Below are 21147 nucleotides of genomic sequence, written 5' to 3' on the forward strand. Positions count from 1 at the left end.
ATTCATTTTCGGTTTGAATGTCAGCGTGACCGGCCTCGACGGCATTGTCCGGATCGAGTCTCCTGGTACGTACCAAGTGACAGAGGTGGTGAACCACCAGGCAAGAGGGCACAACATGCTCGTGGAGATGATGAAAGGATCGGATTGCGTTCAACCAGCGTACTGCGGATACGCTCAAGGCAACTGTGACTGGACTTCCCTGAGCTGTACTATTCGCTTGAACAAAAAGGACCAGCTCACTGTGAAATGTCCCGCAAATTTCTTGGGTTCGAGCTACCTAACGCTTATCCGCCTCGGACAGTGAGATCGGGCCGATGAATATTAACTCATTCAGCAAAGATGGCAGAACATAAAAAAAGAAAGTTGCATTCGTTGTTGGACTTTTCCGCACTGGAGCGCGTGTATTCACATTAGTAAGAATTTGCGTTTCAATATTGTGTTTGCACTTAATCGGAGTGGTGTGCGTGCAGCGGGCCTGCCGTAACGCCTTGCACAGAGTAAGGTTTAGCGACTTAGAGAGTCCAGCACGGTCCTACCCGAGGGCCCACTCAGAACAAGTCATTCAGACTTTTTTGCAAAAGGCAAACTGTATTGTTTTTTTCTACTGCGGCTTCGGATTATGGTATAAGTATATGCACTTCACTATCAGGAGTAAGAAAGTCTAGTTCATCCCTAAGTGGCATTTGTCAGTTATAGTAGAACCGACGGCCGCACAGCGAGCCTCTTGAAAGGACAGTGGACCATCATGCAAACATACTGCACCTTAGGAAACTACAACACCAGCACCCTTACGTGCATGACGCGAATGGAAGGCAACGAGGTGCTGTTGGTTGCGGGACAAGCCCAGCTACCTGATGCTGACACGTCTAGGAGAATAGGCCACAAGGTCTACATGTAAATAAATACATGAGTCCATATGTGGTACATAATGTATATTATGCATTCAACCTAACACGTATTATAATCAGGGTTTTGTAGTAGACCCCAGAAGTAGCGTTTGTAGTGCTATGCTATAGTACTGGTGGTTTGGGTAGTGCTAATTGAATAGTAGAGAGAAGAAATGTCATTAGTAGTACTAGTTAGCACTACTATAGTTCCCCAAACTTCAACCCATGTGAGATCCTCGAAGGGCGCGAAAATTGGTGGCTTCTCGGCCTCCTCCTCTCGCTCCGTCGCTCATTTCTCGTTTTGCGGCTCAAGCAACACACCCACGAAGTGCGCTAAGATTGACTGTCATCGGAGCGAGAAAGCGGAGACTCTGTTTGTGGCGCTCACGTACATCACTTGTGCAGCAAAGAGCTCTGCACGAAGCCAGATGCCGACCTCTCAAAATGGTAACGATGCTGTGGTGATATCTTCGCGTATGATCTGTTTTCCCTAACACTTTCTGAATGCAGGTTCTGCAGTCGCTTGTGTGTGAGCAGATTCTTCGATACTGGTAGTGATTCTCAGGAGCTCACACCATGCAGCATGTCCGGTATCTCGCGTTCAAGCGACGCCACCGTGATAGATCCCGCGCAAGGAGACTCTGAGAAAGAAGAAGCATCGACGGATGGCAATCCAAATCACATCGTTCACAAGCTGCCTAAGAAAGGGACTGACTCGGTTTGGAATGTGATACACCGCTTAGAGAAGACTACCACCTATGGGGGCAAGACGTTCGCACATATTTGCCGGCTGTGTGCGAGGACGAATACATGACAAGAGTCGCGATGCCGTGGAAGAGAGTATAGCAGATGCGACTCTAAATGCAAAGGCAGACGCACTGGATGAGTGGTTCAGCTATCGAGTGGAGTGGGCTGAAGTGGCCAAAGGGCAGTATCCGAGCAATGACGAATGTGAGCGGACGCTATCCAAGCTGAGTGCGCGAGACAGGAAGCGAAACGTCCGGGTGTTGAACGTTGAGCAGTTGTGTGGAAACATTGATGTGTCGTTGGTACGCCTAGGTAGGCGACAAATTATTTGTCTATTGCTAAACTCGCTCGTGTCTGGCTAGGGCGGGGTTGCTCGACTTCGTTTCAAGAACGCGTATTCTCGACAGGATCCTTCGTTATGAGCCCGCTAAGGACAAGGAATGACAACGAGCGAGCCCAACGGCAGCTAATATTACGCCACAATCATCAGCAACTGAGGTGCATGTAGGAAAGCAAGCGAAAGTTGTGGTAGATGTAAATATGGGTACACAGTGCTAATTAGTAGTGCTAAAAAGTAGTGATACTACTAACACCAAGGCCCTTCTACTATAGTAGTAATAGTGATATTGGATCAGAGTCTGCTAATAGTAGTAGTATCACTACTAACCCAAAATTTTCACTACTACCAAACCCTGATTATAATATCCATGCGTGAGCCACCATTTCGGTCTCATGCTTATCAACATCGTCATACATGTACAACTCTGTTCATTCTTACTAAGTTCCAGTCTAAGCGCTAGCTGACTCCACCAAGTTGGCGTAGATGCCGTTCAGCTGCAGCAGCTCCTGGTGCGTGCCCTGCTCCGCGATCTTCCCACCACTCACCACACAGATCTTGTCCGCGCGACGGATGGTTGACAACCGGTGAGCAATGACGATCGTCGTACGCCGCTTCAACGCCACCACCTTGTCCAGAGCCTCCTGCACCACCTTCTCGCTCTCCGAGTCCAAGGCACTCGTCGCCTCGTCCAGCAGCAAGATGTTGGGGTTCTTCAGGATAGCACGAGCGATGGCGATACGCTGCTTCTGGCCGCCAGACAACTGCTCACCCTTCATGCCCACCTGCGTGTTGTAGCCGTCCGGGAACTGCGTAATAAAATCGTGCGCGTTGGCCATCTTCGCAGCCTCCTCGATCTCCTGCTGACTCGGCTGCTCCGCCAGTCCGTACGCGATGTTCTCCGCAATAGTGCCAATGAACAGCGTGGGCTCCTGACCCACCAGGCCGATCTGACTGCGCAACCAGTTCAGGTTCAGGTCCTTGATGTTGTGGCCGTCCAGCAGCACCTCGCCCACCACGGGGTCGTAGAACCGCTCGATCAGCGAGATGATAGTACTCTTACCACCACCGCTCGGACCGCAGAACGCCACCGTTTGTCCAGCTTCAATGGTGAGGTTGTAGTTCTTGAGCACGTTGATTTCCGGGCGAGTGGGGTATCGGAACGAGATGTCCTTGAACTCGAGACGACCCTCAACCTTCATCGGACGGAAGCCGTCAGAGCTAAACGAATCGATGGGGGCGACGCGGTCACGGATAGCGAAGATAGTGGATCCGGCCTTGAACGCCTTCGGGGCGTCGCCCATGAAGGTGGAAGCACTGCTGACGATCTGGATCGACATCATAATGGACATCAGCGTCCGCATCATTTCTGTAAAGCCAATCGTTCCGTCATTGACCTTCTTGGCGCCGAACCAAAAAATGAAAGCATACGTCGCCATCATGATGAATGAGCTGAAGCCCAGCGATACGCCGTTGATCTGAGCTTCCTTGCTGCCCTTCTGGAGGGGTTCTTCCAGCAATTCGTCGAAAACTTCAGCAGATCTCTTCTCGATACCCAAGGCAGCGACAGTTCGAATATTGCTCAGCACTTCGGACGCGTGAGCTCCAGGGATGGCCAGGTCGTCAGAAATCAAACCACCTCCTTGCATTTGTTTCATGCGTGCCACATGGCCGAACAGCAAGAAAGGCGTGATGGCCAACATGATCAGTGACAGCAGCCAACTACCGAATCCAAATGAAATAACGAGAGCAGCAGCCAACGTGAAGATTGCTTGAAACACACGTGCTTGTGAGTCACCAGACAGCAAGGCGACCTTGGTAGCGTTCGTGGCGAGGTCGGCAGTCAACGCACCTGTAGCGTTCTCCTTCTCGTCGAAAAAGCCAACGTTTTGGCGACAGAGTCCCTCAAAATTGGTGTTACGCAGGCGAGTGGTAGTCTTCTCTTCGATGTACTTGAAACAGTATGTCTGCATGTACATGAACGTCGCGATCACAGCAGCACCAACAAGGTAGAGGATGCCATACAACTCCACCTTATCATACAGTTCACTCAGGTAGGACCTGTCACCGGTACTCTAGTACAATCCATACTTCTCCGTCATCGATGTTATCATTCCTGTGATCAACAGGGCAGATGCTGGCATGGCAATACCCCCCACGCACGCACCGATCAGTCCGATAATGAAATAATTGAATACAGGCTTGCACATACGCGCAATATCCATCAGGCCAAACGGTTTCTTGTCCAAGAAGTTCTTCTCCACAGCGCTCACCGAAATGTTCGACTTCGCCGATACGCCACTCAACGTCCGTGTCAGCTTCGTACTTGCCAATTCGTTCTCCGCCTCACGCTTCTCAGCCTCCTGCTGCTCTTCCTGCGAGCGCAACTCCTGGATGCGATACATGTTCTGGTAGATGCCGTGCTCATGGCGATGTTCTCGAAGATGGTGGTGGCGAATAGCACAGGCTCCTGCGACACCATGCCGATCTGCGAGCGCAGCCACTTGACGTTCAGGGTCTTGACATCCCGGCCATCCAGGTAGATCGTGCCGCTGGTCGGGTCGTAAAACCGCTCAATCAAGGCGATCAGCTTACTCTTGCCGCCTCCACTGGCACCTGCGAAGGCCACCGTCTGACCAGGCTCGATACTGACGTTGTAGTCACGTAGGATCTGTGCTTCGGGGCGGCTCGGGTACGTGAAGTTGACGTTGACCGCCTCGATCTTGCCTTCGCAAGACTCAGGGATGATACCCTCGTCCTCCTTCTCGGCATCAATATGTGACGTATTCATGTAACTATGCATGATTCGTCAATTTCTTCATACGTAAATTATCAATTGGTACATTTGGCGTACACGTCAATTGAGAACTTGACCAATGATAGTTGAGAAGAAGTTTTTGTCAATAGTTTAGCTGACGTAGCTACAACAGGGTAGTGCAGCAACATGCTAGCGACAGTTAAAACTCAATGTCACTCTTCAATTTTCCATGGTGAGCGCTAGTACCATTACATGGTAGCACTTTGTAGTAGTAGGGATTTTCTCGTGGCCAAGCTCCACGACGGTGACCCGGGTGATGACGGGCGAACGGTGATCGACTTGACAGCGTCACCATGACGAGAGGACGGTGACGAAGGAGTGAACGAGCAGTCAGTTGGTGGCGGATGCAAGCCAGCGGGCTGGTGCCACAAGCGCGAGGGATCTAGAAGGGATGCAGAGGGTCGCCATTGAAGCTGGGCGACTCGTGAAGATCGCAAGGAGAGACGACACGGCTAGGACGAACGACGTGCAGTATACGAAGAAGGAGAGGCGACGAGGAAGAACCGATGAGCGGCTGAGAGACAGCGTGAGGTGAGTAGGTTAGCAAGGACACCGTAGCAAGTAGGATAGGCGCGGATCGGGGGGACTTCGGTAGATAGGAGGGTGCGGCCTTGCGGACTGGCAAGCCTGGCCCTCAGTTCTGGATTTAGTGCGGGAAGAGCATTAACGACGAACTAATCTAAGCTACTTGGTGTCGGACGCGGAGTTAGTGTTGCTACCTATCGGGAATTGGGGTACGGCGGCACTGCACGAGGTACGCTGTTCGGGGTTACGTATGCGCGTGGTAGAGCAGTAGGGTGGTGAGGACCGCGGAGAGAAACCGCGGGGGCTTCGAGGTCAGTATGCGCGCTGGCGTCGTGCCGAGGGACATGGAGCACGGCTAGCGCACTTGTGCCGTCGCTCCGAGTCCGCTGTATATTGCATGTAAACCGGAACGCTTGCGGGGAGCAGCCTAAAGACCTACCGGGGTTGCGGTCGCCGATAATCGCTCTCTCCTCACTGTCCCTATCCCTGTCGTCAACGGTGGACGAAGGGCCAGCTAACGCTGGAGACTCCCATGATGTCATGCTCCCGTTCTAGGCGAGGCTCAGCTCCAGGAGGTGTCAACTGAGTAGTCTAGAGTAATGGTATTTGTCCCCGCGTGGGATATGCCGACATGGTGGTCAGTACACGGGCTAACCGTGCAGGGATCGTGAGATTCTTGCGGGTCTAGCGTCGAGAGGGTGGACCCCGCAGCGGAAACGGAAACGAAAACGAAACGATGAACGATGAACGAGTGTGATTAATTGATATGTTACTGTGGTGTCTAGCGGACATGATGACGACAAACGAATCGGCGAGAGACGAGCGTGCGCAACGCCGCGCAGCCTCGGCGGAGCGAGCCACGGCTGCGGCGGCTGAAGCGGCCAAGAGGCAGCACACGACGGCTGTCACCTTGGTGACTGGGGATGGCGGCACCGTCGTGCTGTCGACGGACGAGATTCGGCGCGCGTCGGGCGACACGCCGACGGCGACGACGATCGGGCAAGCGGGCGGCGGAACCTCGGCAGGAGGATATGCTGCCGGCTCTGACAGCGGACAACGAACGTTGAGAGGAAGCCGTGGATCAGACGGCGACTCTCATGCGAGTGGCGTTCAGCGTGGGCCGGGCGGTGGCAACGCCGGCACCAACGTGGACACGCCGAGGGGAACCGACACAAGCGCGGAGGCGACCATCAGCACGCCGCTGACTGGGAGTCGAGGAGACGCAGTTGGGACTGGTGGTGACGGCGGTCCTGGTGGTGCTGGAACTGGGCGTGGACTCGCGACACCGGTTACAACGACGATGAGTGAGGCGGAGCCAACGCGACCCATCATCGTGCGCGAGAAGGCGAAGTCCCTCAAGCTCACGAAGTTCAAGGGCCTGGATGATGTCATGCCGGTCACGATGTGGCTCAAGACTGTGCGGGCCGAGGTCCGGCGGCAGGCGGTGACCATGGGCGTTGAGTGGCGCGACAAGCAGTTGTATCACGAGGTGGCGTCGAACTTGGAAGGCGAGGCGCAACGCTGGTTTGCGACCGTCATGGAGTTGGTACCAGAGTCGGAGGAGAACATCAACACGTTGGCCGACATGCTCCGCGCCAAGTACATGACGCAACGCACGGGGCCGGAGGTGGTCGACCTCCTCAACGCGCGGCGTCAGATGCGCGGGGAGAGACTGGTGGAGTACGCGCAGTCTCTACGGGAGATTGGTGAGCGCGGCGACGTAGGCGAAGATTGGCTCGTGAATGCCTTCTTGAAAGGCATGAGCAACAGCGAGGGAGGGACGCACGTGCGCGGACATCGTCCACGAACGTTGGACGAGGCCGTGAACATGGCGGTGCCACATGTAGGCGAGTACGGTGAGGGCTATGGTGTTGGCTTGGACTCGGCAATGGCGCGTTGGGACGAGCGCGAGGCCGCGCACGGGCGCGGGCCCTTCACAGCGACGGCGTCGGTGACAGCGTCGAGCAGCAAGGAGCAGTCGGGATTGGTCGGCAACTTCGGGAGTGTGGTGAGCGGGTACGGCCCGATGTGGGGCACTACCGCGAGGCCACCAAGGTACGACACCTTGGGGCGACCGGTGCTGTCCGGTAAAGCCAGTGCGACGGAGTGGTGGCGGGCGATACCGCCTGGATTTGAACTGGTACCCGCTGGTACAAGCGCCGCCCGGGGCGGAAATTCGAAAAATCAAACGACGAGTGGCGGAGAACGCGGCAAGCGGCCTGGAGGCGGTGATCAGAACGCCAGGCAGCGAGCCAAGGCGTTCAAGGTCGAAGGTCAGCACGACGTGAGTGTGTACGGCACGCGAGACGTCACACAGGATGAGGTGTTCGAGACGCGTGAAGGGCGCCTTCAACGGCACCGTGAACGGCTTCAGCGGAGGGCACCACGGGCACCGTTCGTGCCGCGCCCTGGGACTAAGTGCCACTACTGCAACAAGGAGGGGCACTTCGTCCGGGATTGCAACGTGAAGAAGGCGGACCTCGCCGAGGTGTACGGACAGAGCGGGTCAGGAACGAGCACGCAGCCGGGAAACGGACAGCGAGCGTAAGGGATCCGGCCTTGCAGCTCGCTGATCCGGACCCGGGAAAGCAGATTGAAGACGAGCGGCGCACAGCCCACCGACAAGGCTGGCCCAACGCCACGAAACGGAAGACGAAGAGACGGAGGCACGGTCAGAACGCGAGGCGGCACCAGACCAAGGCTCAAGGGCGGCAGGTGACGTTTGCAACTGGGGATGGCGAAGGGCGACCAGCCCGAGCTGTCTCCAGCAGCACCGTAACTCACGAGACGGTATCGAGACGTCAGGAGATGTCGAGCGCAGGGGATGGCGCAACACGACTCTCCGCGGTGACTATTGGCGGCCGTCAACATGGGCGCGAACGACGGATGCGAGGCGGCGCTGGTGACGAAGCTGGCGTTGGACCCGGCGACGGCAGCGAAGCGAGCGCACTCGAGGGCGTGGGCGACGACGCGGTGGTCGACGTGCACATGAAGGTGGTCAACACGGATCCGCGCGTGGCCACCGTGACGCGTGCGCAGGACGAGACACACGCGGTCACCAATACTGAGAACGGGGCGACGGCTGTGGATGGCGGCGACTCGCGGGGTACGAGGAGCGACAGCACCGAGGATCCGGGCGGTCAGCATGACTCGACGACGGTGAGCACATGCGTGGACGCCCAGACCGCAACGCCGGCGAAGACGCGTCGCATTGAAGGCAGGCAGGGGTCGAAGGAAGACGAAGGCGGCGGTGATGACTCGCCGGCATCTCTGCAGACGGCAATGTCGGAAGAACTGGCACGGCGGGACGACGCGATGGCCAAAGTAATGCTGCCAGGAGTGGGGGCGACGGAAATCGCCGAGATGAAGACAGCTGAGATGGCGCGATGGGAGCACAAACGGCAGAAACGCAACAAACACACCAAGGCTCGGGGCGAACGTCGAGCAGCGAGCAACCAGGCGAGCGAAAAGATGGTCGATGGGATCGAGTGCAGTGATGGCGGAAAGCCCAGTGACGTGGACGATTTCGAGCACGGACGGGCGTCACAACAGCACGCAGATGGTGCAGCAGTGCGGCGAGTGAAGGGCAACGAAGACGACTCAATGGCGGCGGTTGGGATGCTGCTACGACAGTCACGAACGCGGCGCAGATATGAGAAGCGCGTGCGGAAAGCCAAAGCCAAGGAACGACGGGAGTTACGGACGGTCTTAGTGAAGATGCCGTATCCAGAAGAGGCGTTCTTCGCCTTCGGTGAAGTGTGCCAGCGATGGGGAGCTGGAAGTGGGAAGACGCTGACTCGAGCAGAAGCTGAAGGAGCTGGGCACGTGCTGCCCACTTTAAGCGAAGTGAGGCGAGGAAGACCGCGGCAGCAGCGCTGCGCGAAACAATACGTGTATCACAGCGGGAGCGTGTACGCGCGACCGTTCGTGAGACACAGTGAGAGCGATGGGAGACCGATGCGTGTTGCGCGGCTGCGCGCTGTGCAAGCACCGACGGTAGACTCGCTGCCGACAGCGAGAGTGACGGTCTGTGGCGAAGAGAAGCAGATCAAGTTAGACACCGGCCCGCAGTACTGCGTCGCTGGTGAAGCGTGGCAAGCGTACGGCGAGAAGCAGGACGTACTGCCACTCGTCGACTACGTGGAAGGATTCACGGGAGCTGTAGCGCGCGTGCTGGGCGTCTGGAGGTTCCAGTTTCGTACACAATACGACCAAGTCATGGCCGTGGACACGCTGATCGTCGAGGGCAAGTCGGAGGAGTTCCTGCTCGGCGAAGAGTGGATGCTCAAGATGGGCGTGAAGATCGACTTCGTCTCTTGCGAGATGAAGTGGTTCGAGGGCGGCTTGAAGAAGGTGGTGCCGTTTTTGTGCAGTGAGCAGCGAGGTGAGCGCGCAGCACGAGCGCGCCTCGTACGGCGTGCACGAGTACGCACGGGGACGTACCACAATGTGAAGTTAGCGGTGTCAGCGCCTGACGGCACCGAGGGCATGTTCTTGCCGGACCGGCGAGTGGAGCCATACTTGCTGACAGCACCGACGTTGACGGTGGTGCGCGGGGGTGAAGTGACGGTGCCGATACTGAACCTGGAGGGACGCACCACGAAGTTGCCGGCACGCGAGGCGTTGGGCACCTGGACACCGACGAAGGGCGAAGTCGAAGTCATGGAGTTAGACGGCGAATTCGATCGCAACCGCGTACGGCACTGGCTGGAGCGCATCCTGAAGGCGAGAAGCGAGCAGCTGAGTATGGAAGGCGAGCTGAAAGTCGGGGACATGAATGAGCAAGAACGAGAGCTGTTATTGACGTTACTGCGGAACTACCCTGCGATGCTGGAACCCAGGGAGGGCTGCCCGCCGATGACAAAGTTGGGGGTGACCCACGAGATCCATACTGGTGCGGCAGCGCCGATCAAGGTGCGGCCGAGACGCTACTCGCAGGCGGAGCAAGTCGTCATCGACGAAGAGGTGGAGAAGATGCTAAAAGACAAGGTCATCGAGGAGAGAGCTGTGGGGCGTGGGGCTTTCCCGTGGTGCTCGTCAAAAAGAAAGACGGCACCGTAAGGTTCTGTATTGATTACAGACAGCTGAACGCCATCACGCAACGAGATGTCTACCCACTACCTAGGATAGACGACACGCTCGATCATCTACACGGAGCGAGACGCTTCACTACATTGGATCTGCATGCGGGCTACTGGCAGGTGCCTGTGGCGGGTGGAGATCGTGACAAGACCGGATTCGTGACGAGGAGAGGGCTATTTCGCTTTATTCGCATGCCATTTGGCCTTGCGAATGCACCAGGAACTTTTCAGCGAATGATGAATGCCGTGCTGCGCGGACTGACGTGGCGAAGCTGTCTAGTTTACCTGGATGACGTTATTGTGTTCTCGCGGGGGAACGTGGCTCAGCACGTCGTCGAGCTGGCGGCAGTGTTGGAGAGGTTGGACAATGCGGGCTTGTCGCTCAAAGCGAGCAAGTGTTCGTTCGCCACAGAACGACTGGAGTATCTAGGCCACGAGCTGGACGCGAATGGAGTGCGCCCGATGGAGAGCCTGGTCGACAGTGTGCGGCAGTTTCCTGCACCACAGGATGCCGTAGAAGTAAACCGATTCGTGCACATGGCGGGGTACTATCGTCGCTTCGTACCCCAGTTCGCGAGCAAGGCAGCACCGCTGACGAAGCTGCTGAGGAAGGGAGTCGTTTGGCGTTGGGGCGAGGCCGAGCAAAAAGCGTTTGAGTGTCTGAAGGTGGCGCTCACAGAACGTCCGGTACTCGTGTACCCGGACTTCACCCGACCATTCAAGTTGATCACTGATGCCTCTAAGGTGGGGCTTGGAGCGACGCTGACGCAAGACCAGGGCCACGGCGAGCAGCCGATCGCGTACGCGTCGAAGGTGAACTCACCCACAGTGAGCAATTACAGCATTACGGATCTTGAGGGTGCTGCTGTGGTGTGGGCGGTGAAACTATTTAGGCCCTACCTCTACGGGAGGAAGTTCGAGTTAGTCACGGACCACTCGGCCCTGAAGTGGCTGATGACGTCCAAGGACCTGACAGGAAGGCTGCACCGCTGGTCTCTGCAGCTACAGGAATACCATTTTGAAGTTGTGTATCGCCCGGGAATGATCAACGTTGTCGCAGACGCTCTATCCCGAGCGCCAGTGCAAGTTGTGACAGCAGGAGAGCGAGGCGAAGCACCCACTGGTGGCGAAGGGCAGCTGACGGAGGCGGAGATCCGTGCCGAGCAAGGACGTGACCGGATGGTGAAGAATCTGCGCCAGAAGGGCAGATATGGCAATCGAGCGATCACGGTGGTCGACGACGTGGTGTACATCGAGAGCGAGGATGGAGGCCGACGCGTGGTGCTGCCGACGGCCCTCTGGCCAACAGCACTACGCGAGAGTCACGATTCTATCTACTCCTGTCACTTACGAACCCCGCAGGCGTATGCGAGGCTCGCAGTGAACTATTGGTGGCCGGACATGGGCGCTCATGTGCGACGATGGGTGCGTGCGTGTCGAGACTGCGGGAGCAGGAAGGCAAGACCGAAGGAGGTCATCCCTCCGCTACGGAGCCAAGGTGTAGGGGCTGCTGGTGATCGATGGGCGCTCGACGTGGCTGGCCCGCTACCAGTCACGCCCGACGGCAACCGCTATGTGCTTGCGGCGGTCGACTACACTACGAGGTACGCGGTAGTGGCGGCGGTCCCGAACCACACGGCGAAGGACATCGCCAAGTTCATCTTGGAGAAGATTGTGATGGTGTATGGGCCGATGCGCGAGCTCGTCATGGACGGCGCGCCTGAGTTGAATGGCGCGGTGATTGAAGCGCTGGTGAAGTCACTGCAGGCGAAGCAGACGACGCCGGTACCTTACAGGCCGGCGTTACTAGGGCTCGTCGAGCGATTCCATCGCTCGTGGAAGGATATGGTCGCGCTCTACGTGGCCGAGGCTCAAAATGATTGGGATCAGTGGCTGCTGTGTGCGGCCTATGCGTACAACGGCGCGAGACACACGAGCACGGGGTTCAGCCCCAACGAGCTCATGATGGGCAGACGGCTGAGAGCACCGAACGAGTTGCTGCGCGTGAGCGGTGTATGGCAGGTCAGGGAGTTCGCCGAGTACCAGCGGCGGTTGGTGGCGAACATGGCGAGAGCGACGGAAGCGGCACGAAAGGCGCTGGAGAAGGACCAACGCCGCCGCGAGAAGTTCTACAATCGGCGTGTCAGGCAGCGCCGGGAGTTCAGCCCAGGTGACTTGGTGTGGGTGCTGCGGCCGCCCAGAGGCAAAGGCATCACGAAGCTCGCCCATCAATGGGTAGGGCCGGCCAAGGTTGTGCAGGACGCTGGGTTCGACAACATGGAGGTTGTGTGGGACGACACAGGCGAGCACTTGGTGACGCACAGCAGCTTCCTGGTGGCGAGCAGCTGCCCGAGTGACTCGCTGGGCGCGATTGCTGAACGAATCCTCGCCGAGCTGGCGGAAGAAGACGACGAAGCCGAGACCGGCTCGCGTGGCGACGGCCGGGCGGCGAATGCAGCGCCGCTGGGACCAGGTGCGAGTGGCACCAGCGACGGAGTGCCAAGGGTGACAGTGGTGCCATTGCGTGAAGCTGGACCAGAACCTGAAGTTGCTGACCCTGTCGGAGGCGCAGTGGGTACAACGAGAAACGGTGGTGGCGCTGGAAGAAGCACCGATACCGGTGAACGGGCAGAAGGTGCCGCTGGACAAGATGAACGACTGGTGGTGGCAGATGCGACTGCCACGTTGGAACCGACGAACCCGAGAATAGTCGCGGCGAGCGGTGACGCTGGTGGTAATGCGCCGACTGGGGCGCCCACGCAACGCCAAACAGCACTAAGGAACGGGCAGCGAAAGAGGAAGGCGCGCTCAGGCGACGATGCCAAGGACGACGAGAAGCAAAAGCAGCAACGGCGACGAGAAGCCGACACAGCGCGAGAAGCACGGCTTGCGCAGCGCCGTGCTGCACGTGACGATCAGGAGGTCCCAGAAGCCGAGGGAGGGGGTCCAGACGACGATCAAGGGCTACACAGCGGTGCACGTGCCGAAGTACGAAGGCGTAGTGTCGGTGACGAAGCCACGAGGGAAGTCGGTGAGCGAGAGCGACAAGCGGTCGGGCAAGGACGGCCGACAACCGAGCCGCACGACGAAGTCCGAGACGACAGCCACGGCACTGAACGAGAGGGCGCAAGTGCAGTTACGGTGGGAGCGGTCGAGATGCTGCAGGGCCGAGGGCGTCGGCGACAGCCGGCACCACTGCCAGAGTTGTTGCAGGTGGCCACGGCAGGATACATTGTTGAACGGGCGAGGCGACGGGTGCGGAATCGCGCCGGACGCTATGTATTGGAGCATCAAGTGGAATACAGTACTCGACGGGGTGGACCGGTGGGCAAGCGATGGCTCACGGCCCAAGCGTTCGAAGAGCTGCTGGATAACGGCAAGATCGAGGACGATCTCACAGCCGGGGATGGCGTGTAGTAGTAGGGATTTTCTCGTGGCCAAGCTCCACGACGGTGACCCGGGTGATGACGGGCGAACGGTGATCGACTTGACAGCGTCACCATGACGAGAGGACGGTGACGAAGGAGTGAACGAGCAGTCAGTTGGTGGCGGATGCAAGCCAGCGGGCTGGTGCCACAAGCGCGAGGGATCTAGAAGGGATGCAGAGGGTCGCCATTGAAGCTGGGCGACTCGTGAAGATCGCAAGGAGAGACGACACGGCTAGGACGAACGACGTGCAGTATACGAAGAAGGAGAGGCGACGAGGAAGAACCGATGAGCGGCTGAGAGACAGCGTGAGGTGAGTAGGTTAGCAAGGACACCGTAGCAAGTAGGATAGGCGCGGATCGGGGGGACTTCGGTAGATAGGAGGGTGCGGCCTTGCGGACTGGCAAGCCTGGCCCTCAGTTCTGGATTTAGTGCGGGAAGAGCATTAACGACGAACTAATCTAAGCTACTTGGTGTCGGACGCGGAGTTAGTGTTGCTACCTATCGGGAATTGGGGTACGGCGGCACTGCACGAGGTACGCTGTTCGGGGTTACGTATGCGCGTGGTAGAGCAGTAGGGTGGTGAGGACCGCGGAGAGAAACCGCGGGGGCTTCGAGGTCAGTATGCGCGCTGGCGTCGTGCCGAGGGACATGGAGCACGGCTAGTGTAACGGGGTTACACGTACAAGTGGCTGCAAGCCACTTGTGAATTTAACAGATAGGTTATCTGTTAAACGTTTTGGATACTTCCTCACATTGGTGTAAGACACACCGATGGATACATTGAAGTGGACCACCACAGTGAGTGGTCCACACATACCCAAAAGATCCTATTGGTAGAAAGCAGCATCTTTCTACCAATCAGAGACATGCATATTAGCGGGGCTCTGACAGCCAGCCGCTGCCAACCCTTTCATAGATGATAAACAGTTTTAGCATCTTTTAGAGGAAGATCAATTTACAAACAATACAGTTCTCATTTTACCTAATCAAAGTCACTTGGAATCCTTTTGTTACTTAACTTATATTTGTGTATTCAAATATAATTAACCTAAGTAATTACTAAGTACTTACGCTTCCTCATACACGTTGCGCAACGTGTAAGCTAAAGTAGTGAGTCAAGTTAGACCCACTACACCTGGTAGCACTTTGTAGTCCGTCCAACGACCGACTGCTTGACGTTCGTACGCGGTGTACGAACGCGGAGCCGAGAACCACATGAGCACGGAGGTGCCCATGGAGAGCTCCAACACGCCTGCAACGCATGTTGCACGCGCTGACTGCCCCACCTGTCTGACCCAGAGTGGAGGCCCTCCAACGACTGTCAACAGTCATTGGAGAAGCGGCGATAGCTACAATGCTGCGTACGCTATCGCCGACGGAGCAACATGGTGTTGCTCTGGGATTCATCATGAAGGAGCAGCGTGACGCTGCTTCCTCAGTGACGGCGTCGTCAGGGACGACACCGCGTGCTCAACCATTAAAGTTGAGCGTAAGCAATTACGTGGGAAGAGAGGGCGAGCCTCTCCTCCGATGGCTTGTCGAACTCGACACAGCCATAGCGGCTCGACGCATCGTCGACCCGCTGTCGAAGGTCGCGTTCGCCATGTCCTGCCTTGGCGGACGCGCAAGGAGTTGGGCGTATGGACGCCGACTCTCCGATCCTACGTGCTTCAGCACGTACGAAGTGTTCAAAGAGGAGCTCAAACAAGCGTTTGAGCCCCCCGTAAACGAGTTCCGGTCGAGGGCGGAGTTCCTCGACCTTCAGCAGGGTAAGCATGACGTCCATGCTTACGCGCAGCGCGCACGATATTTGGTATCAAATATCGTGACTAACCCGATTGACGAGGCGACCAAGGTCGTCACGTTCATGAAAGGACTTAGAGATGGGCCTGTGAAGACCTATCTCTTCCGAGAGTACCCGAGTACTCTCGAAGCTGCAATCACTCTTGCCATGCAAGAAGAGTTTAGCCTGCGGCAGGCTAAACTCCATGTGAATGTACCGAGGCCGCAACCGCGCCCGGTAGCGAGGACGGGAGGTCCAGAACCAATGGACCTCTCGAGCGCAACAACTGCTGGTTACCAGCAGCAGGGAGGTAACGTGCGATGCTTCCGCTGCGGAAGGATCGGTCACTTTGCACGGGAGTGTACAGCTCCCATGCCCCCTGGAGGTGGCCGTCGTGGCGATGCTAGGCATCGCCGCGGACCAACAAAAAACGCGAACATCCAGTAGGCGCGGGGCGCCCTACTGGTAATGCAGTCGCGCGTGCCGACATCGGGCACGCGACACTGAGGACTGCAGCCCCCAGTGAGACCAGCTCTCACTGCAAGAAACAAGATGACAGGCCAAACCTAGTCATCTTGAAGGTTTACTCGAAGAGAGCGAGTGACTCTCTTCGAGCATTGGTAGACTCAGGCGCGTCGAACAACTTTGTTCGACTACGAAGCCTGTCGAGACTTGACTTCGAGGAGGTAGATACACCTCGAAGTCTTCTGGAGGTACGACTGGCAACAGGTGCCATCGTGAAGACCGAGAAGCGCGTCGTGAACGTGCGCTTCTCGTACAAACAACGAGTGTTTGTCGAACACTTTATCGTCCTGGACCTGGACGATAAGTTCGACGTGGTAATGGGCATGCCGTGGCTTGCACGGCATGATCCGGTAATAGACTGGAAGAAGCGCACGCTCGTGCGCTTCGGACGCGACAGCGGAACAGAGAGCGATGGCCCTGTTACCGCAGCGCGCGCACCAGCAGGTGCGCGCGGCTCACCAGTCGAGACAGCGCTTTATGCTGCTGTCCCGGAGTGCCCAAGAAGTGCGCGAGGGCGCGCACAAGTGAGACCCACGTCGGCAATGCTGCCGACGTCAGAAGAAAAAGATGTACTGGTTCCGGGAACCACTACCCACGTTCAAGCGTGTAAGGGACAGTCCCTGACCCGAAGCGGTCAGGTCGACAACGACGCGTCGGCTCCGGGAGCCGACGCACCCTCGGTCATGAGGGGCTCCGCCAATGAATGGCGTCGAGGTGACGAAGGCGTGTCAACTCCGGGAGTTGACGCTGCAAACAGTGCGGACGGTTGCAAACGTACCGCACTGACGCAATTACATGCTGTCGTGCAGCCCGGCTGCACGACGAAGCGCCATGCGATCAAGCCGGGCTTGATATCGCGCGCCCGCAGACAGGGTCTGCCGGCGAAGGGACACATTACCGTGCAGCCGGGCTGCACGAAGGAAAATGCGGTCAAGCCGGGCTTGATACCGCGCCCGCGGACAGGGTCCGCCGGCGAACGACTGTCCACGGCCGGGCCTGGACAAGAAGAACAACTGTGCGGGGCCGGGCTCCGCACAACAAGAAGACGGCGCAAGCGGAAAACGCTGCGCAAGTCTCGATCCGGGACCGAGACGCAACAAGAGCAGTCTGCTGGGCAGACTGCGGCGGTGACGCCGAATGTCAAGACGCTAAGCGTCTTGACGCGCACCGATACTGGATTCCAGTATCGTGACATGGAACTCGCTAGTCCTCCGACGACGGCGTCGGAGTTGACTTCGCTTCCAGCCATGAGCTGGAAGCGCTTCACGCGCGACTTGCACGATGGACGCATCGAACAAGTCTGCGTTCTTTCGGACAGCGAAAGAACGGCGAGCGAGAGCGAAGAGCTGAGGCAGCTCTTCATGGGAAGTACCACTGAGAGTGAAGACACTCTCAGTGCGAAGACGAAGCGAGAGCGCTTCGAGGAACAAGGTTGGGACTCGCTGAAGTCGAGTCCCTATTACAAATTGTTGAGGGAGTACAAAGACGTACTCCCGGAAGAGATTCCTGCAGAGCTTCCGCAGGATAAGGGCATTCAGCACGAGATTGATCTCGTGCCGGGCACGAAGTACTGTGTCACGCGGCAGTGGCCACTGCCGCGAGAGCAAGTGAAAGCGATCGACGACTTCTTTGAAAGTCGTCGTAAAGCAGGACAAGTGCGGGAATCAAAGTCCCCGCACAGTGCTCCGACGTTCTGTGTCAAGAAGCCACAGGGCGGATGGCGCATCGTTCATGCCTACAACAAGCTGAACGATGCGACGGTACCGGCGCAGACGCCGATACCACGAAAAGATGTTATCATCGATTCGATGGCCGGGAGCACCGTTTACAGTGCTCTCGACTTGCGAGATGGATTTTATCAAATCCTAATGCGTGAGAGCGATATCCCTCTCACGGCAGTGAGCACGCCAAGCGGCATGCTCTGGGAATGGCTAGTAATGCCACAGGGGCTTAAGAATGCCCATGCGACTTTCAACAGGTGCGTGACGCACTTGTTGCGCTCGGTGCGCGACTTCGCACCGAGCTACTTCGATGATGTATTCATCCACAGCCGGGCTGTGGACGGGAAGACCGACGTAGAGATGCACAGGGTGCATCTCCGGCAGCTACTTGAGCTTATGCGAAAGCATAAGCTCTACGCGAACCTGAAGAAGTGTATCTTCGGGGCGAGCGAGATACCCGTCCTCGGGTGTCTCGTAAGGAAAAATGGCGTTCGCCCTGACCCGGAAAAGGTCAGAGTGATGAATGAATGTCCAACGCCTTCAAGTGTCAAGGAACTGAGGCAGTTCCTTGGCTTGGCCACGTACTTGTGCAAGTACGTGGAGGAATACGCGGGCAAGATCCACCCGCTGTCACAAATTTCTTAAGAAAGAAGCTGTGTGGAATTGGAAACCCGATTGCCAAAAGGCATTCGATACAGTCAAGCGGGGCTTGACTGAGGCGCCGATCTTGGCAGTGGCTGACCAAGATCGCCCATTTCACGTAGTGTGTGACGCATCCGATTTCGCGATCGGATGCGCGTTAATGCAGCACGATCACGAGGGCCGTGATCGTGTCGTCTACTACCAATCGCGTCAGCTGAAGCCAGCTGAGCGCAACTATCCGGTGCATGACAAGGAACTCCTTGCCATGAAGTATGCACTCGCAAAGTTCCGAGTGTATTTGCTTGGGAGTAGACCATTTGTGGTCTACACCGACCATGCTTCACTGCGCACCGCAGTGAAGTCGCCACACATTTCACAAAGAATGGCGAGATGGCTCTCATTCTTTGCGGAGTATAACTTCCGGGTCGAATACAAACCCGGAAGATTGAACGTGGTGGCCGACGCGTTATCACGTCGGCCGGACTATGCAGAAGCTGTTGACGTCAATGCCATTGACGCCATGCGAACGAGCAAACCCACATCATCTCTGTTGGATGATGTGAAGGCCGCGTATGCGCACGACGCGGACGCGAAGCTCTTGCTGGCCTATGGCACAGCGCCTTCTGACAAGTCCCGTCAGAAGCTGCCCAAGCACCTTCGTGCGCGTGCACACCGATATCGTGTGCACGACGGACTGCTTCTTTATAATGCAGTCGACGACTACGCGGTCCGCGTTGTCGTGCCAAATGATCATGACCTGCGACTCAGGATCATGTACGAATATCATGATGCCCCGACTGCGGAACATCTCGGACGTGAGAAGACATACGTCCTTCTGACGCGCGACTTCTACTGGCACCACCAGTATAAGTGGGTGCGCAAGTACATCCGTGCTTGCGAGGTGTGCCAACGCGTAAAGCCTGCGCCATTCACGCAGGCTCCACTGCAATCACTACCGACTCCGTCGGAGTGTTGGAAGTCCATGTCTTTGGACTTCATCTTTGGTCTTCCCCCGGACAGCGGAGGGAACACCGGTGTTGTGGTCTTTGTAGACCGTTTCAGCAAGATGGTACATCTTGCTGCGGTGCCAGCAGAGGTGACCGCGAAGCAGACGGCCCGTCTGCTCGTCGACATGGTGTTCAAACACCATGGCATGCCGTCCGACATCGTGTCGGACAGAGACCCGCGCTTCACAGCGCACCTGTGGCAAGAAGTGTTTACACTTCTTGGGAGCCAGCTTCCCATGTCGACTGCGGATCATCCGCAGACGGACGGTCAAACCGAGCGCGTGAATCGCGTGCTCGTCGATATGTTGAAGAGCTACGCTCACTCGTTCCACTACTGGAGCGAGTGCTTACCGATGGCCGAGTTTGCCATCAATAACTCAGTGCATGCCTCGACAGGGCATACACCGTTCTACGTGAATGCCATGCGGCATCCACGTCTACCGAGTTTACTCGGAGTGATGGCTCCCACTTTAAGTGGGGGAGGATCTACGGCTGCAATACAGCAGCCGCAGAAAACCGCTGACACTTGCACAGTGTCAGCTGCAACAATGAACAAACCACATGAGTCTGCGCAGGGCGCGAACTCCCCAACAACATGGCCAACGACCACGGGTCTGCGCAGGGCGCAGACACCGCAAGAAACCACGCAGAGGCCGGGCCTCTAGCGGAGAGCGAGCTGAATGACTTCAGCTCGGATGCAATCAGTTTCATCACCAAAAGACAAGCCGTGATTCGGTTTGTCCAAGACACAATAGCAGCTTCTGTTGATCAACAGAAGCTGAACGCAGACAATGCGGGCAGAGGCAACACAAATGAATTTAAAGTTGGTTCATTAGTTTTGTTAGCTACACAAAACCTGCCTAGACATGCAGTTTCGGATTTCGGAGCAAGCAAGCTTGCTCCGCGGTTCATCGGGCCGTTCACTGTGTTGGCACGGCACGGCAACGCATACACGCTAGACATACCGTCTAGCATGCGCCTCCATCCGACCTTTTACGTCGGGCGGCTGAAGCCATACCGGCAGCACGAGCCATCTAGCTCGGCTGACCCGAAGCCTTGGCAGGAGCCGAGGCAGAAGCGGAGGACTTGGCCTCGGCGACGAGCAACCTCTCCTCCAGCGCGCGGACGCGCTGGAGCAACCCCTTCATCTGGGTCCCCAGCTCGACCTGGATATTCGAGGCGGTCTGCGAGACCGCCGCGATTTGAGCCTTCTGGCTCGCCAGCTCCTACTTCAGGGCGGCGAACTCAGCGCCCTGCAGACGCTCCACGACGGCCACCCGGTCGTGGAGAGGCGCATACTGATCAGCCCGGGGCTGATCATACCCGGGGCGTGTTCCCACCCCCGCCACCGCCGATCCGTGACGCCCGCGGCTCAACCCGCTGGATTGTTGAGCGGATTGTTGACCATAGTATCCCGAAAACGAACCCTCAAGGGGCTCGTTTTCGTATTCGTTGGAGAGGATTTCCTCCCCATCGAGATACATGGGAGCCGCGGAACGTCTTGCTGAAGGACGTTCCGGAAATGGTGAGGGCGTACGAAGAGCAGTACGCGCTGGCGCAGCGGAAGTAACACGAGCGCTGCGATCATCGCTAGCGCCCGAACCCTCACGTGCTAAGAACTTAGCACGGAGCTCTTCTGAGACTC

The 21147-nt window shown here is 57.3% G+C and overlaps 1 protein-coding gene across 1 annotated transcript; it reads right to left on the reverse strand.

The window, feature by feature from the left end:
• Positions 1-2423: 2423 nt before the first annotated feature.
• On the reverse strand, positions 2424-3323 carry IUM83_19825 (multidrug resistance protein ABC superfamily; the record flags this gene model as incomplete). Its single annotated transcript, XM_067944893.1, has 1 exon — positions 2424-3323. One exon carries the CDS (start codon positions 3321-3323, stop codon positions 2424-2426), a length of 900 nt encoding a protein of 299 aa, XP_067781305.1.
• Between the last annotated feature and the right edge of the window lie 17824 nt (positions 3324-21147).

Source organism: Phytophthora cinnamomi (genome assembly GCF_018691715.1).
Source record: "Phytophthora cinnamomi strain GKB4 chromosome Unknown Contig118, whole genome shotgun sequence".
In the NCBI taxonomy this organism is placed as follows: Eukaryota; Oomycota; class Peronosporomycetes; order Peronosporales; family Peronosporaceae; genus Phytophthora; species Phytophthora cinnamomi.